Source organism: Suncus etruscus, chromosome 4, assembly GCF_024139225.1.
Source record: "Suncus etruscus isolate mSunEtr1 chromosome 4, mSunEtr1.pri.cur, whole genome shotgun sequence".
NCBI classification, from domain to species: Eukaryota; Metazoa; Chordata; class Mammalia; order Eulipotyphla; family Soricidae; genus Suncus; species Suncus etruscus.
The window spans coordinates 1,975,111-1,987,687 of NC_064851.1; the positions used below are offsets into that span (position 1 = coordinate 1,975,111).

At 51.3% G+C, this 12,577-nt stretch overlaps 1 protein-coding gene across 1 annotated transcript in view; it reads left to right on the forward strand.

Annotated features, from left to right (window-relative positions):
• Nucleotides 1-10,235, forward strand: part of SMC1B (structural maintenance of chromosomes 1B) — a 59,998-nt gene extending 49,763 nt beyond the window's left edge. The window contains 7 exon segments of the mRNA XM_049771544.1: nucleotides 2,192-2,290; nucleotides 4,071-4,227; nucleotides 4,872-5,026; nucleotides 6,674-6,825; nucleotides 8,786-8,855; nucleotides 9,789-9,899; nucleotides 10,134-10,235. Coding sequence (XP_049627501.1) covers nucleotides 2,192-2,290; nucleotides 4,071-4,227; nucleotides 4,872-5,026; nucleotides 6,674-6,825; nucleotides 8,786-8,855; nucleotides 9,789-9,899; nucleotides 10,134-10,235 — 846 coding nt within the window.
• The last annotated feature ends 2,342 nt before the right edge of the window (nucleotides 10,236-12,577 follow it).

The window sequence follows — 12,577 nt, forward strand, 5'->3', positions numbered from 1 at the left end:
CCCCTGAGTGTAACTGGGTATGCTCCCCCCCAAAAGAAAAACAAAACAAAACAAAAAAAAAAAACAAAAGACAAACCTCTTGTTCTGAGGGGGAAAAAAAAAACAATCTGGCCCTGGTCAGAGTCACAGGAGGGAGCCGAATTCTTCATGTTAACCCTGTTAGGGTCAGAGCGATTCTACTGTGGGGAGGCTCTGCCTTGCAAGCAGCCTGCCTGGGCTCGATCCTTGGCACGCCATATGGGCACCTGAACCATTGCCAACAGTGACCCTGAAGGCAGGGCTAGGAGTAAGCCTGGAGCACTGCTGGGTCTGGCCCCCAAAATTTAAAAGAGTGAATGTTCTAGGATAGAGAATCTTCCCTTCACGATGGGAAAGGAGGTGTGAGGAGCAGAGTCCTCCCGTAGAATGAGGATCACTCTGTTCCTCTTGGTGCCAAGGGGGGGGGCACCAGGATTGTGGGGGTAGCAGGCAGAGCTGGATTCTTTCCTAAAAGAGCAACTTACCATTAGAATGTGGAAGGGCCGCTCGTGGGGAATTCCTGAGGGATCCAGTGAACACAGGAGCACTTTTCCTGAGTGGGCACCTCAGGGGTAGCCTTGGAAGAGGCTGCCGCAGGGGCACGTTCATCTGGAAAGGCCAGGGCAGAAAAGGCTTCTGAGAGGATGCTTCTGAGCCAGCTCTCCAGTGCTCCCAGGGCCTCGCTTGCAGCAGCCTCTGTAGGGGAGAATTGTCTTGGGGATTCTGGGGACTGTGATGTAAGATGAACAAAGCTGTTCCTCCATCTTCCTCTTTCTGTGATATCTCTCTTTGGATGACTCTGCCCTGCCCTGCTCTGCTCTGCCCTGCCCTAGTGGATTTGGTTCTGAGATAAAAAGAAAAGTCAGTCTTGGCTTGGCGCTCAGAGAGGCCACCAGGTACAGACTTGCTCCGTGGCTCTCCAGGTTGCTTTGGCTCATTTGTTCTTTGCTGCTATGCTGCTTCTTCAGACACATCCGCACGGGGTTAGAAATAATGGCACGTGGGTGATAGAAGATTAGTTACTTGACCTGCTGAGTAGATTCTCCTAGAATGTTTGGAGCTGCAGGACTGGACCGTGACCAGCTGCCCTGCATTCTGCCATGATGGTTGGGAAGGTCCTGGAGCGGCTCCGCCCAGCTCCCAGGAGAAATGCCGCCCTGTAGGGAGGACTGGGGCGCTGAGAGAAGTTCTGTCCAGTGCTGGGGCTGAGGCATGTGACTGCTCAGGCATGGGGCTGAAGGCGACATGCACAGTGTCTGGTCTGGTGCGCCAAAGTCAGAATTCACCAACTTTGTTTTAGCCAAGCACATCTGGAAAGGAGGGAATACAAAGGGTCTTGATTTCTGTGATTGTATTTTCCATTGTATTGTATTCCATTGTGATTGTATTTTCCAGGCTGCCAACATCTGAACAGATGCTCACTTACCTCTTCCTTTTTCCTCTGTTAATTCTTTTGTTCATTGGCATTTCACTGTACAGAAATAAATGTTGTAGTTTTTTTTTTTTAATATATACATTTGTGGGGCCGGAGAGATGGTGCTAGAGGTAAGGTGTCTACCTTGCAAGCGCTAGCCAAGGAAAGACTGCGGTTCGATCCACCGGTGTCCCATATATATGGTCCCCCCAAGCCAGGGGCAATTTCTGAGCGCTTAGCCAGGAGTAAACCCTGAGCATCAAACGGTGTGGCCAAAAAAAAAAAAATTGTTTTATTTCTTGTAGTGTGTGGGCTGGAATAGAACTCAGGCTTCTCAGGTTCATGCCCTTTGCTCTGACCCACATACCCCCACCTCCACCACTGTTCTAGCCATCCTATTCTAGCTGGGGAAACACAACAAACTCACATACAAATAAAATGATGGTTTGATGGTGGAACTAAAGCAGCAAACCAGGAAAGGAAAGAGCTTGAGTGCAGAGGAGTTTCCAGTCTTGGGATTGGAGGGGACGCAATGAGATGCTGGTGGCTGGCAGAGGCAGCGGGGAGCAGACTGGCCTGGTGGGCACGTGTGCTGCTTTGTCAGTGAGCAGGAGGGAGGCACAGAAAGTGAGTTAAAGGGGTCTCAGTAGGTGAGAGGCTGCAGATGACCCTGTGTCTATCTGAGGGAGGTGGCAGAGTTCAGCGGGCACCAAGAGTATGTCAGTTCCAAGTTTGGACAGGCCAGGGGCTGTTTTTCAGCTGGGGACCGACATTGAAAGTACCCAGGCAACGACTGTCATCTATGACCGAGAAGAGGCCCTCAAGATGGACTACAGCTCCCTGACCGATGACTGGAAGGTGAGAGGGTTGTGGCGACCCTGCTGACAGGCTGGTGCTGAAGAGCCAACATCTAGGGAGGACCACTGGCTCCAGTATTCAAGGAAGTGGATCATTTTTTGAATGTCCCTGTTAGTGTTTGTGTGATGTCTCTGTCCCTGTCAGTGTTTGTGCGATGTCTCATGAAAGGGCAGCCATCTGAGCCACACCTGAGGGCCCCACGATGTACATGGCAGGAAACTGGTCCCGCTGCCACCAGAGTTCTCCAGGAGCCAGGGCCTCAGGCAGGAGTGCGGGTTTGCCCCTGAAGGTTGAGGGCTTGACCTCCACCAGGTTTCCCAAGTGAATCATTTCCCCTTGAAGAGAAGAATGTCAAGAGACTCTGTGAAGTAAAAAGTTTCACTTATGAAATATGAGAGGAGGAAGGAGAGTATAGGGAGAAGCCAAGGAAAGGAGCTGCATCCCAGCTGTGAGGAGAGCCGTGAATGGAATGTGCACCACTGGCCTTTGTGGCATTGCTTTTCCCGCCTGCCGGCCTGCTGGGGATCTTCCCTCGGCACTGCAGTTAGCAGGGCGGCAGCTATAGTCACAATCCAGCTCTTTTTTGTTTTTGTTTTTGGGCTGCATCCAGTAATGCTGAGGGTGACCCCTGGTTCTGCATTCAGGAATTGCTCCTAGCGGGCTCAGGGAGCCATCTCGGGTGACAGATGAACATGGGTTGAGCACACACAATGCAAATACCCTACCCTGCTATGTTGTTGTTCCAGCCCTGTTAGGATCCTAGGTTGTATTATTTGTTTTTGGTTTTTGGGCCACACCCGGTGACACTCCGGGGTTACTCCTGGCTCTGCACTCAGAAATTACTCCTGGCCCGGGGGACCATATGGGACGCCGGGGGATTGAACCACGGTAAGCCGCGTGCAAGGCAAACACCCTACTCCGGCCCCTGTATTTTATTTATTTTTTATTGGTTTGGGGCCCACACCCAGCAGTTACTATCATCAGGAGTTACTATCATATATGGTGCCAGGGAACAAATGAGTCAACCCCATGCAAGAAAAGTGCTCTCCCACTGAACTGTCTCTCAGTCCCCAAGAAGCTGGTTTTTAAGTACTCCAGTCAACTTATTTCCTCCCTTTTACAAATCTCCACAGTGAATTAAAAAGCTCATTTTTAGGGGCCGGAGAGATAGCACAGCAGTAGGGTGTTTGCCTTGTATGCAGCCCATCCAGGATGGATGGTGGTTGTAATCCCGGCATCCCATATGGACCCCATGCCTACCAGAAGCGATTTCTGAGCCCAGAGCCAGGAGTAACCGCTGAATGCTGCCAGGTGTGACCCAAAAATAAAAAAAAAAATCACCTTTATCAGATATGTGTCTACTTTTCTGGGAGGTCTAGAAAGTTTTCCTAATGGGACATGCCTCCACTTTCCCCTTCTCTTCAGCATCAGAGCCTCCCACCCAACCCCTTGCTCCATTATGAATGCTGCTCTCTCCTACCTGTGGGCCCAGTGCTCACTGCTGGATGCTCCTGCTGCCCAGGAGCTCTTGGTCGGCAGCCGCAGCCTGTCCCGAGTCTTGTGTCTGCTGGGCACAGGCTGAGACGTGAACAATGGGCTGAATGCATAGATCTAGAACCAAAATGTTTTCAGCCTGCTTCAGAAATCTGGGCACCAAGTATGTTCCAGGACAGCTGCACGGGGATCCACAGAGCCCAGATCGACCCGGGGTGCAGGAAAGCAGGTGGGAGAATAGGGTCCCGGGCCCCAGACTGATGGTCCTTGTTCTCTGAGGCAACAGGCTCTGGAAACTGACGAGGAAGTGGAGGCACAGAAGAAGCAGCTGCTGCAGCAGGTCATGGTGCAGGAGGACCTTCTGCTGAGGACGGCAGCCCCGAACCTCAGAGCCCTGGAGAACCTGAAGACAGTCCGGGACAAGTTTCAGGAGTCCACAGATGGTGACACTGAGCTGTTAACTCTCCCTGGGCAGGGCTGTCCGGGGCACGCTTTTCTCTCCACTCACACTAGTAACACCGATGCGTACTTTCACGACTTAATCACTGCCTTTTCAAAACTCTCTACCTCAATGTAAAACTAGCTGGATTGTCTATTTTGGGGCCTGTGCCTATTTTCTTTCCCCAGGCCGTCATAACAGGCATCCCATCAGAACTTGTCAGGTTTTATCCTTTTTTTAATTAGCCCTGGTAGGGAAAGGGCTTGTTGGTTCCTAAAAGAGCTGTGCTCTTGGAATTAGATTGAGGTATTTTGAAGGTAGATTTTACTCAAGACAAGAAACCTGAAAATCCAGGGGTTTTTTTGTTTGTTTGTTTGTTTGTTTTTTGTTTTTGGGTCACAGCCGGCAGTGCTCAGGGGTTACTCCTGGCTCTACGCTCAGAAATCACTCCTGAAAGGCTCAGGGGACCATATCGGATGCCGGGATTCAGGCCACCGGCCTTCTGCATGAAAGGCAAACGCCTTACCTCCATGCTATCTCTCTGGCCCCTGAAAGTCCAGTTTTTTTCATAGTTCATATTGACATCAAAATGGAGTAAGAGAAGTCCTTCGGCGGGTTCCCACATTATGAACATTGATTCTCTCTTAGCTTTTGAGGCCAGCAGAAAGGAAGCCAGAATATGTAGGCAGGAGTTCGAACAGGTGAAAAGGAGGAGGTACGACCTTTTCAGCCAGTGTTTTGAGCACGTCTCAGTCTCAATTGATCAGATCTACAAGAAGCTCTGCAGAAACGACAGTGCCCAAGTATGTATTTTACGTCCTCCCAATGTTGGTGGAAATTGTGTGTGTGTGTGTGTGTGTGTGTGTGTGTGTGTGTGTGTGTGTGTGTGTGTGTGTGTGTGTGTGTGTGTGTGTGTGCTGGTGCAAATCGAGCTAATGACTATGTCAGTGTTGAGCTTGTGACACAGGTGAGAACGTGTCACCCTGATCACCTGTGGGTAGGTCCTGCCCACTGTCACTGGCCAGTGGGTGAGCTTGTTTGGGTTGGCTAGTTTTTAAGCTATACCTGGCCAGTGCTATGGACCAGGTGATGCTGGAAACTGAACCCCATCTTCCTGCTTGCCAAGCCCAACCTATTAAGGTATTTCTCTGACCCTTCCAGTCATTTTCTCTTTTGGGGTTAGATGATTTTATTTCCAAGTTCTGCTGTTCAGTCCTCCTCTTATTTCATGGAACCATCTGGCTGTTTCTGGTAAAGGACAGATATTCCTGAGCTGGCTTCGGTCTTGTTTTGCGGTCACAGCTGGCAGTGTGCCCAGGCTTTATCCCTGGCTCTGTGCTCAAGTATCGCTCCTTGAGTGGCTCAAGAATATAGTTCTGAGGCTCAAACCTGGGTCTGTCACATGCAAGGCCAACGGCCTACTTGCTGCACTATTGCTCCAGCCCCTGAGCCTACCTTCTTAAACTGTGGGTCAGAGCTGCTTCCCCATCACATAACGGGTAGGAGGTCGAGCCACACTCAGCTGTTCTTAGGGCTTACTCCTGCCTCTACATGTAGGGATCTTGCTGGCAGGGCTCGGGTGAACATATGGGATGCCAGGGATCCATCCAGGTCAGCCCCTTGCAAGGCAAGTGCCTTCCCCACTGCCCTATCCCTCCAGCCACTACCAGTGGTAAAAGAAGCCTTGATCTGAGTATCCTGAGGAATGGTTGATTCAGGGTGTGTCAGTCATTTAGAGGAGAAAGAAGCAGCTCTCTGGTTGGGGAACCTCTCCCTGTGCCGTCTCACCCCACAGCAGCCTCCTAGATAGAACAGACGAGGGACTAAAGGATCGGCCTCAGCTTCTGCACCTGCCTTTCCCTCTTGCTCTTTGCTGACTGAGAAGAGATCCTAGAAGGCACTTAAAACTTGAACCATCTCACTCTCAGTAAACAGAGTTGGTTGGACTAAGTTAAGACCTTGAACTTCCCTAGGGCAGGGCCGTCTCTCTGCCAAGGGCTCTGTAGTATGCGGCATGTGCTTGAGGGCCAACACACCACCGGCAGGGAAGGCCTGCACCTTCTGTACTTTAGGAAGTTTCCCTCTGCTCCCATTGCTCTCTTTTTTTTTTTTTTTTTTTTTTTTTTTTTTTTTTGGGCCACACCCGGCAGTGCTCAGGGGTTACTCCTGGCTGTCTGCTCAGAAATAGCTCCTGGCAGGCACGGGGGACCATATGGGACACCGGGATTCAAACCAACCACCTTTGGTCCTGGATCGGCTGCTTGCAAGGCAAACGCCGCTGTGCTATCTCTCCGGGCCCACACTGATGTCTTGTGTGACAGGCAGAGCTGAAAACGTTAGTTACAGGCTCTGATCTTTCCATCAAAATTGAAGTCTGTAACTAATAGAACACCTCACAGCTAGACTGTTCCAATCTCCTGATGCTGCTGAGTAGGGACTGTGTGTTCCAGGCATTTCTGAGCCCAGAGAACCCAGAAGAACCTTACTTGGAGGGAATCAGCTATAACTGTGTGGCGCCAGGCAAAAGGTTCATGCCAATGGACAATTTGTCAGGTGGAGAAAAGTGCGTGGCCGCCCTGGCCCTGCTGTTTGCCGTGCACAGGTAAGGCTGCAGAGAGCTTCTGGGTCTTGCTGGGGGGACCCGGGCCTGCTCGTCTCAGTGTGTCGACTGTCTCCTTCCAGCCCACCCATCCAGGCTTGGCTCTGTGTTCACAAACCCTTTAGGGCAGGGGTCTTCAAACTTTTTAAACAGGGGGCCAGTTCACTGTCCTTCAGACTGTTGGAGGGCCAGATTATAGTAAAAACAAAAATTATGAACAAATTTCTATGCACACTGCATATATCTTCTTTAGAAGTGAAGAAACAAAATGGGAATAAATACAATATGTGGCCCACGGGCCGTAGTTTGAGGACCATTGCTAGGGGGTCTGGCAGATTTCCTGTTCAATTTGGTTCTTACTGTCTCAGGAAGAGGACGGGATAGGCCTCTTCAGAAAAAGAATATTCTGGGGCCGGGCGGTGGCGCTAAAGGTAAGGTGTCTGCCTTGCCAGCGTTAGCCTAGGACGGACCGAGGTTCGATCCCCCGGTGTCCCATATGGTCCCCCAAGCCAGGAGCGACTTCTGAGCGCATAGCCAGGAGTAACCCCTGAGTGTCAAACGGGTGTGGCCCAAAAACCAAAAAGAAAAAAGAAAAAAAAAAAGTAAAAGAATATTCTAACAGTGCAGAGGAGCTTGAAATAAAGCAAGAGTTGGGATCTCCACACATGCCCTGCAAGTGGGGTGCTGAGCGGCCCCCCTCCTTCGGCAGCTAGTCAAGAAACGCTGCCACATTTGTGGTGGTAGACATTAAGAGACAATGAGCAGGGGCCGGAGAGATAGCATGGAGGTTGGGCTTTTGCCTTGTATGCAAAAAGACGGTGCTCCAAATCCCCACATCCCATAGGTCCCCCGAGCGTGCCAGGAGTGATTTCTGAGCGTAGAGCCAGGAGGAACCCCTGAGCGCTGCTGGGTGTGACCCAAAAACAAAACAAAACAAAAAGGTAGTGAGCAAAACAGTGCAGCCTTTGTTGGGAAGAATAATAAGGTGTCAGTACAATAGCTCTTGAGTGCAGAGGCTGCTGGAGATGAGAAATGCAGAAAGAGCTCAAGTGGGTGCAGATAGTGGCAAGTTTGCAGTATCAGAGTCCTCAGGGACGAGGACTGAGATGGCAGTGTCGGAGCAAAGGCTCGTGGGTTGGGTTTGATCTGGAGGGTCAAGCCAGGTAGTGCTCAGAGGTGTCCCCGCTAGTGCTCAGAGGACCATTGGGTGCTGGGGATTTGAACCAGGGTCCTGTCTCAGCCCCGAGCAAAGCTCGCAAGGGATTAATATATGCCACGTGAGGGGGCCGGAGCGATAGTGCAGTGGTAAGGTATTTGCCTTGCACACAGCTGACCCAAGACAGACCCTGGCGTCCCATATGGTCCCCCAAGCCAGGAGCGATTTCTGAGCACATAGCCAGGAGTAACCCCTGAGCATCACTGGGTGTGGCCCAAAAAGAAAAGAAAAAGAAAAAACCAAGCTACGTGAATCATGAAGGGAAGATGTTCTGGAAAGGAGAACACAAAGACCCTGAGACAGTGACCCAGGAATCTTGAGGTCAAGCTGCAGGAGCAGGGACAGGTGGGGGTGGGGGCTCAGGAAACCAGTAGCAGCAAGGCGAAAGGTGAGGGCAGAGGCTGGAAAGAGACTTGAGGGGAGGAGGAGGAGGAGGCAGGAGGGCTCGGGTGCAGCTTTCTGGCCTACGGGAGGGCTGCCAAGGCAATGCTGGGGGCAGGGGGCAAGGCACGGGAGGGTAGCGGTCAGCTAGAGTCCTTGCCCAAAGCCTAGGACCACATGGGAGCTAGAGGGACACTCCAAAGACTCGAGGCTGAGGAGTGGGTGGGTGGGGACTAGGCTGTGCTGGCCACAGCCTGGGAATGAAATGGGCCGCCGGTGCCCTGTCAGCACCTCCGAGATTCTAATGCACTCATCCTCTCGAAGCCTGGGTATTAAGTTGTTGTTTACTTGTTCCTTTCCCCCTAGTTTTCGGCCTGCTCCATTTTTTGTTCTTGATGAAGTGGATGCAGCCCTGGACAACACTAACATTGGCAAAGTAAGCTTCCTTTAACTCTTAGTAGAACGTCTACAGTTCAAAGTTGATTTAAAAAAATTGAATATCCTGGCCGGAGAGATAGCATGGAAGTAAGGCATTTGCCTTTCATGCAGAAGGTCATTGGTTCAAATCCCGGTGTCCCATAGGGTCCCCCGAGCTTGCCAGGAGTGATTTCTGAGCATAGAGCCAGGAGTAATCCCTGAGCGCTGCCGGGTGTGACCCAAAAACCAGACAAACAAAAAAAGAAAAAAATTGATTATCTAAAACCATGAAAGCACAGGGAAGTTGCCTTCATTCAAGACTTAGGGCCCCTCCTGAGTTACTGGAGACTTGAAGCTGACTGAGGGCAGGCTGCCACTTCTCTCATTGGACCGGAAGTTGCCAATAGTGGAATGAACATTAAATCATCGATCACCTAGGCTGGAGAGAATACAGCGGACAGGGTATTTTCCTAGACACTCAACCAGGATTCAATACCCCAGTGGGTCACCTGAGCCTGCCAGGAGTGATCCCTGAATACCACCAAGTGTGGCCCCTAGACAAAAAGTTTTCAGGTCATAGAATTTTTTTTGTTTTGTTTTGTTTTGTTTTTGTTTTTGGGCCACACCCGTTTTGATGCTCAGGAGTTACTCCTGGCTATGCGCTCAGAAATCGCCCCTGGCTTGGGGGGACCATATGGGACACCGGGGGATCGAACTGAGGTCCATCCTACGCCAGCGCTTGCAAGGCAGACACCTTACCTCTAGTGCCACCTTCCCGGCCCCTCAGGTCATAGATTTAATGATCATTTTTATTACTTTAACTAATTCCTTGTTTGAATGATCTGAACTAGTTCTATGGCTGCAGTGAGAAGCATGTACGTGCCCGGTCTTTAGAATGGGCAGTCTGGCCTTTCCTTGCAGGTACAAGGTGCCACTTTCTGTCTTCCTCCAGGTCTCGAGTTACATCAAAGAGCAGACTCAAGAACAGTTCCAGATGATTGTCATTTCCCTGAAGGAGGAATTCTACTCCAAAGCTGACGCGCTCATAGGCATCTATCCCGAGGTAAGATGACCACGGCCAGCGTCCCCTGGCATCCTGGTGCTTCCCCATGGGCACACTGTGCTTTCTCAGCTCCGAGTCCTAAGGCCGGGTGTTTTGAGCTCCCGACTCGTGTTAGTTGTAGGTGACTGTGGTAGATGAGGGCGGTCCAGTGGGGTGACTGAAATGCAGATCTGCTCCCAGTGTCCCTGGGACAGGGAGAGCCCTGCTGCCTGCTAACTCTCCTTTCCGCTGCAGCATGACCACTGCATGTTCAGCCAAGTCTTGACCCTGGACCTCTCCCAGTACCCTGACACGGAAGACCACGAGAGCAGCAGGAGACAGCGCCAGTCCCGTTAGAACCAGGCGGCCGTGGTGTCTCAGAAAAGGCTTCATGTTCCCAGCCCCAAGGCGGGAGCTTCACTTCCGTCCGAGCGTGTTCGGGGCCCTGTTGGCCAGGAGGAGAGTTCGCATTAAAATTTTGTACCTTATGTTTAACTTCTAGAGGCCTGTTTGAATTCTGTGTCATCTTCGGTGCAGGTCTTGTAATACCTCTCATCTGTGGGAGACCGCTAGGGTGTGGAAGCTGGGGTTTAAGTCGAGTTTGTCAGAACTGATGACAATATTGAAAACGTTAATAAAAAGAATTCTAACATCAAGTGTCTCGACAGACGGAAATAAGGTGAAATCTTTATTCTCTGCTTCGACATGGTCTTTCTCCAAATAGTTTCTGTGAAAGGAGATACAGAATTGCAGGCTCCCCAAGTACCCTCACACCCCAGTGCTCATACACTAGTGCAAACGTGCTGCCGCCCTCTTCAGGATGAAAAGACTCGCAGGTGCTGTGGTCACCCAAGGCAGCTTTGGACCCAAGTGCTGACCCAAGAGAAAGTAGGCTGAAGCCTGGACTCTCACTGGGCCCTGCACTAAAGTGCGTGCCAGGGTTCTCAGGTGTACTTTGCTTCTTGCGCCCCACAATTTCCTCAGAAGCAGTTTGTCCTCTGCTGACCACCCCACCCAAAGGAGTCAGGAATGTCCCCAGGGCCACAGGAGTTCGGTGGTGGAGACCCTGGATTTTCACAGCAACCCCACATTTCCGAGGATCCCAAGACAAAGACCTAGCTGAAACACCAGGGTGCTGAGAGTTGGGTGTCAAGATCAAGAGTGCCAAAGGTGACAAAAGAAGGGCCAGTTTGCACATTGAGCAAATGTACATTCATGGGGAGCAGGTACTGGAAGTGGCCTGTGGTGGTCGCAGGAGGAAGGAGTTGGCGCCCTGTGCTGTTCCCCCAGCAGAGGGCAGTCCGCTACCTTCAAGGAGCACAGAAGCCCAGTCAGATGGCTGCTGTGCAGGTCCCTGAGTAAGTTTATGTGGCCTTGCAAAGTGAACCGCTCCAGCTTGGGGGGCCAGGAACCAGCAGGGCTGTAGCTTGTCTCTCCTCGACCTAGTGTTAATCACAAAATGATGCCCAAGTACATGAGTCGATCCGAATCTCTACCTGATATGGTGCCCCCAGTCCACTGCCAGTGGTGCCTTCTGAGTGCAGAGCCACAGCTATTGCCCCCAAACGGGAAACCTTACTATATGGCGGTTTTTTCCTTTGGCCTGAGGCACAGAGCCCCGAGATCAAACCTGGTGGTTGTTTGGCCTCTAGGACCATCCAGGACTGGTGATATGCAAGTCGGTACCTTCACCCTGAACTGTCTCTCCAGCCAATAACTGTTTCTCCTTTACACCCAGGGGCTGGAGAGTTCCAAGATCAGGCAGGTGCCTGCACAGGCAAAGCCCCACATTGGAGCCTCAGCACCAGTGGGAAGGGCCCATTTTTAAACACTTCACATGCATTCAGGTCATCAATTGGCTTCAGCATTGAACAGTAACTGAAGGTAAAAATTCTCGTCAAGGGGCCAGAGAGGTCAGTGGTCCAAATCCCGGCATCCCATATGGTTCCCCGAGCCTGCCAGGAGCGATTTCTGAGTGTAGAGCCAAGAGGAACCCCTGAGTGTTGCCGGGTGTGACCCAAAACCCAAAAAAAAATTTTTCTCGTCAAGCACAGAATATGAAACAAATAGAGCACAAGGCGGAAATTAAAGTTTTATTTATAACCAGGTAACATAAAATATCTTTTTCATGCGTCAAAATAAGGGGGAATAAAAGGTTTCACACAGATAGAGGGGTCCCTGACTTCTCTCCGGGCCTGTCCGCCTCAATTTCTCTGGCTGATGGGAAGCTGCAGTGCCACCACCAGGCTTGGCAAGGAATCACACACCAGCCAAATCTGAGTGACCAGAGCAGGGCCTTGCAGTGAGGCCACCTCCCAGGAGAAACCTAATCCCTCTGCAAGTGGCCTGCAGTGACCTGAGAACAGAAAGGCCGGATCTGTTCCTGAGGAGACGGCAAGCTCGCCGTCCTGTATTCTGCTTCTGGGGAGTTCCACATCCTCCCACGCTGAGGAAAAAGCCTTGGTGAGACACATTTCAGGGCGACTGGCCCATCTCGGGAGGGGAGCCACAAAGAGGCCGGCACCGGAAGACCCGGTCGAGACTGTCCACAAAAAACGGAACAAACTCAAAAGTATTCCTACCTAACAGTTCCACATACACGTCGTAAACACATCTCTTATTTTCTTTGGCAACTACTGTTGCTCAGACAGTCTTCACCCAGTGAGAGGGGAGGGCAGCGGGCCTCCCCCTGGGCCAGT